Source organism: Protobothrops mucrosquamatus, unplaced genomic scaffold, assembly GCF_001527695.2.
Source record: "Protobothrops mucrosquamatus isolate PMUCROS unplaced genomic scaffold, P.Mucros_1.0 scaffold15433, whole genome shotgun sequence".
NCBI classification, from domain to species: Eukaryota; Metazoa; Chordata; class Lepidosauria; order Squamata; family Viperidae; genus Protobothrops; species Protobothrops mucrosquamatus.
The window spans coordinates 1-5,218 of record NW_015401201.1 but is presented as its reverse complement, the minus strand read 5'-3'; the positions used below and the strand labels follow the sequence as shown (position 1 = coordinate 5,218).

At 39.1% G+C, this 5,218-nt stretch overlaps 1 protein-coding gene across 1 annotated transcript; it reads left to right on the top strand.

Moving 5' to 3' along the window:
* The first annotated feature begins 613 nt into the window (after positions 1–613).
* Positions 614–4,357, top strand: LOC107301669 (protein PAT1 homolog 1). The gene is made up of 6 exons (XM_015830860.1): positions 614–738; positions 1,050–1,173; positions 2,471–2,568; positions 2,741–2,800; positions 3,275–3,423; positions 4,117–4,357. The coding sequence occupies exons 1-6, from the start codon at positions 649–651 to the stop codon at positions 4,289–4,291; spliced, it is 696 nt and encodes a 231-aa protein (XP_015686346.1). The 5' UTR covers positions 614–648; the 3' UTR covers positions 4,292–4,357.
* The last annotated feature ends 861 nt before the right edge of the window (positions 4,358–5,218 follow it).

Genomic DNA, 5,218 nt, shown 5'->3' with positions numbered 1-5,218 from the left:
GACCTAGGGAGGATTTTATTTGGGGTTTATCTTTTAACAATTCGACAGAGACACAACTTTAAAATTTGATTTAATTCGGTTTTATCGGGGGGGAATGTATTTATGTTTTGTTTTAAATATGTTGTGCGCCGCCCTGAGTCCCGTTGGGAGAAGGGCGGCATATAAATTAAATTTATTATTATTATTATTATTATTATTGAACAAGGCTTTTCCTGCATTCTTGAGAAAATATCTGCCTGGATACCTGTCCCTCTATCTGCCATTTATACTTTTGTTTCTTCATTGCCCTATTCATTGAAAGAAGTACTCAGCCTGGAGAGAATTGTTTTGCCCTATCAAAACATAAGTTATTGACTGAAATTATATCATAACATTATACTAATCTGGAGCTGTCTTTCATGACAAGTGAAGAAATTTGCTTAAAACGGGCTGCTCTGCTTAGGACTGACTTGTATTTTATAAGTTGCAGGCTACTGTTCCAGAGTACTTTCTTCAAAGGATACAGAATACAGCTGTTAATTGTATTTTGCCAGATTATGTTGCATTTCTTTTAGTCAACACAGGAATCTAAATGGGTCAGCTGGGGACCGAGGGAGCCACCGAAATAACCATCAAGAGCAGATCAGGAAGGACCCTTATGCTAATCTTATGCTGCAACGGGAGAAAGATTGGGTATCCAAGATTCAAATGATGCAACTGCAAAGCACTGATCCCTATTTAGATGACTTCTACTATCAGGTTGGTGTTCTATGTATTTGAACAAGTGACTGTTCATTCTATAGCCCCTGGCTGTGCCTAATGGAAGACGCAGCCAGTAGCATCTGAAGAGTGCTTGGATAGATAAGAAAGTGACAAAAACAGATGCAATGTGTGGGGGTGGTGGAGGGGAATTGTTCTGTTCTGCTTTTATTCCTTTTCGCCTTGCAGGCCATTTATACAAAGTTTCTCCTTTGTTGTTTGGGTGGGACAGTGGATTCTCATCTTGTTCAAAAAATAGGGCAAACTCATGATGTTCAAGCTGGCTTCTAATTAACTTTTCGATGCCTTAGAACTATTTTCAGAAACTAGAAAAACTGTCTGCAGCTGAGGAGATGCATGGTGATGGTCCTAAAAAGGAACGCACTAAACTAATCACCCCACAAGTGGCAAAACTAGAGCATGCCTATAAGCCAGGTAAGTTTCTGTTGTATAGGAAAAGGCTAGTCTATAACATGTTTCCCCAAAGATAAGACCTACCCTGAAAATAAGCCCTAGCTTGATTTTTACACATGCACCCTACCCCAAAAATAAGCCCTTCTTAAGACCCCGCCTACTCCAGTGCACCTGGTTGCACGAGGTGGGGTGAGGCGCACGGTCAAAAATCAAGCTATGGCAGGGATGGGGGTGGACCTGCCCCATGTGCCCTGCACCCACTTACCTTAGGACAGTTGCAGCCATGCCTCCCACGTCCCACCACCTGCCTCACCTCACCAGCCCACTTCTTCTGCGGCCGCTTGCTATCACTTGCACGTGTCGTCCTCAGCCTCCATTTCACTGTCAGAAGCCTTCCAGAAAGGCCTCGGCAGCCAAGAAATGACCTCCGGATTGATGCACGTGGTGCCCCCTGGCCTCCGTTTCGCCATCAGAGGCCTTCTGGAAAGGCCTCTGCAGCTGAGAAACTAGGTCCAGATTGACTCGTGCAGTGCCCCCTGGCCTCAGTTTTGCTGTCCGGAAGCTCATTTCTCAGCTGCAGAGGCCTTTCCGGAAGGCCTTTGATGGCAAAACAGAGGCCGGGGACGACGCGCGCAAGTAACAGCGAGCGGCCGCAGAAGAAGTGGGCGAGCAAAGCAGGTGTCAGCATGGGAGGCCTGGCTGCAGCGGTCCTAAGGTAACCAAGTAAAACATTCCCCAAAAATAAGACCTGGTGCCTCTTTTGGAAGCAAAAAAAATATAAGACCGGGTCTTATTTTTGGGAAACACAATATATGCAGTGCGTGGGAGATAAAATACAGAAGTTCATGAATGGAATGGAGGGGGATTGAGATATCACAGCTAAGGTAATTTATTTTCAGACAGATCTGCAAGTAGAAAATTTATGCATTGGACACAGGAAAGATGTGCTTCTTACTATTTTCCTTGCTTCCTGTGTTCAGGAAAAATATTCCTCTCCTCATGGACACACATGGTGTTTAATTTTACTCCAGTGTACAATCGTTCTACAATTCTACTGCAGTAGATTTAGCATAATATTGTAGAGGCAGTAAAGGAAAGCAAGCGTATGCATACCAAGAATAGAAGGATTTTGTAGGGATAGACAGATACAAGCTGTTAGTGAAGTCAAAATGGAGCCGCCTTGTCCATGCTTTGCTTTATTTAGCTGACTTGCAGAAAGACTAGAACATTAAAAGTGCATGTGAAGATCGTAGAGTTGTCAGACTGACAGTTTTGACTCATCAGACCCATCTGCATTGTTTTTCTTCCATACTTGCAGTGCAGTTTGAGGGCTCGCTAGGGAAGCTGACCGTATCCAGTGTGAACAACCCCCGCAAAATGATAGATGCTATTGTGACTTTAAGAGGAGAGGAAGATGTAAGTTTCTCTTGTGACACTTACTTTGTCTTTGGGTGTTTTGTCTTATTATTTCATGTTTTTCCTTTCAAATATGAAAAGGGGATTTTTGAATTTTCTTCTGAGGTTGTGGGAGAGAAAATTTCTGAATAATGTTATGTCCATTTAGCTGTAATTTCTATCTCTTTCTTAGGAAACTAAGGAGAAGCAGGTTCGAGATAAAAGGCGCCAGACTCTCTTCACTATTGAAAAAGTGAGTTTGGCATTCATTCTTCATCCAGCAGCAGATGGTAACAGTAGCAGATTAATTGAAATCTGCCACCACGTTGCTTTTCGAAGATATAAATGTAATATTAGAAAATCAAAAAAAATTTCAAAAAAAAAAATGAAATCAGTTCCATAGTGCAAAACAACATGAGTACTGACTTGAATTAAGATACGATTTCAACAATAGTCTCCTTGAAGAACATCCTTCCAATAGCTTAACCATAATTTTTCATTTATTGAATCAACTTTGTTCTTACTGTGTTGTTTCTAAATAAGTGAAATGAGCTTAAACAAATAGACTAGCTTACCAAGCCAGATGCTTGCTGTTTAAATCAGAAATCTGTTTCTTATTTACTGTCAATAAAGCATGGACTTGATTTATCAGTTCAAACCCATTTTCAAATTTTGGAAGTGTTGGAATGTTAGATCGCATACCTAAAATCTGTGCGTTGCTACCTAGACCTATAGCCTCCTCCTGGATGTAGAAGACTATGAGAGACGCTACCTTTTGAGTTTGGAAGGAGACAGGTTGGCCTTGATGGAGGAGAGAAAGCAGAAAATCTGTGACATGTATGACAATCTGAGGGGAAAGGTGCCCAATCAAGAAAGGTAAGAACCTACCTGGCAGAATACCAACAATTCAATAAAGAAAATGCTGTTTTGAATTCTTTTCTAATGAAAGGAACTTATCTGTTTAGTAGAGATTCCTTGTATCAGAAAGTACAAGAACATGTAATAATTTGGGGGTTTGTTTCCCCCTTTTTCCTCCTATCTTCCACCATGCTTTACTACTATTATTTTGGGACTTATGCTTAATGCTGCTGCCATAACAATTGTAACAACTCCTCCCAGTTTGTCACTTCTCAAAAGAGAGCTGAATGTATCTTTCAAATCACTTAATTGCTAGCTCAGCTTACAATGATCAGTTAAATAAAAGCAAAAAAAAGTGACATTTGACATTAATATGCCAACACAACTCCCAGTGATAGTTTATTTGACTTTATTAGCTACCCAACTCCAATGGACTCTGGAAAGTGTACAAAACTAGAAAGAACATAAAAACATAAAAAGGTCAAATCAGATACACAGTCCAGACTAAAATCTTTTCCATACCTCTCTATTGTGTTTCAGGATGGGTTTGCATAGATCCATACATTTACCATTAAAAAATTTCATGCTGTAAATTCAAAAATTATTCCAAGATCCTGAGATCTGCTTGCTTTACTTGGAAAATATGAAGACTGTTACATGTTACATGTTTGGTTTCTGTCTAACTGATAGTTATATATCCTCTTCCATCAGACTTAGTGATGACGCTTTTGTGCAGATTATGTGTATACGTAAAGGAAAACATCTCGTTGCACGGATCCTACCTTTCTTGTCCAGTGAACAAGCAGCTGAGATACTAATGGCAACAGCCAGAAATTTGCCCTTTCTAATCAAGAAAGATGCTCAAGATGAGGTAAATGTAACCTGAAGAAAAAAATATGGTGATGGTGATGATGTCACGTGCCTCACATAAAGCAGCTGTGGGTGGCTAGAACAATAAAAACATCAAAACAAAATACAAAAATAAAAACTAATGAGAAGAAAGTCCACAGAAGTCAAATAACAAATTCACACAACTCATGATTCAACCACCTCCTGACCCCTGTGTCTGAGAGAAAAGCCAGATCTTGCGGAAGGCCCACAGGCTTGAGACTGATCTAATTTTTGGAGGAATGGTGTCATTGAAGTATTTTTCCATAACAAATTGTTCAGATGTTTGGGATAAGCTTTGTGTCCCCTGGATATTTTAGATTACAACTTCCATAATCATTGCTATCCAAGAAAATTCTGTCCCAGACATCTAAAGGACACCATTGTGGTTATTCATAATCCTGAATTTTATCATTCAGAAATTTCTTTGTGCATTTTCAGGTATTCTCTTGAGAAATGAAAAGAAACTTTCTGTATTTTAGATTTGTTGTTACTGAGAATTTACTGAGATGTTTCACTGTTATAATACGTACATCGAAATAATAGTTGGACTTATATTTGAATGAAACTACCTAGAATATTTGTATTAAATATACTATTAAAGCTTTTGAGCTCATTTAATCCAGAAGGACTGTAGTCCAAAAGATAGCTACCCATGAAAGTGGCAGGATTCATTAATGACATTGGTTTGAATGAAAATTTAATAACCTTGCTATAATTTCATTTCATTTGTAATATAGTTTAATTTTCCAGTAACCACTTCCACTGAAATTTACTGTTTATTTACCATTGTTTAGCAAATAAAAATGTGTCATGATTTCTACTAGATTAAAAAAAATTAGAAATCGCTGTGGTACTCTAGATTTGTTCCAGGCCATCTCTTTGTGTGGTGTGTGTATTGTCTAAGTAACATGTGTTTTTAACA

What these genes read in the sequence shown, in the direction of transcription:
- LOC107301669 (XM_015830860.1), top strand. Translation starts at nt 649, where the DNA reads ATGCTGCAACGGGAGAAAGATTGGGTATCCAAGATTCAAATGATGCAA. An exon ending in TAGATGACTTCTACTATCAG is followed by an intron (nt 739 to 1,049) that starts GTTGGTGTTCTA and finishes TCGATGCCTTAG; the next exon opens with AACTATTTTCAGAAACTAGA. An exon ending in CTCTCTTCACTATTGAAAAA is followed by an intron (nt 2,801 to 3,274) that starts GTGAGTTTGGCA and finishes GTTGCTACCTAG; the next exon opens with ACCTATAGCCTCCTCCTGGA.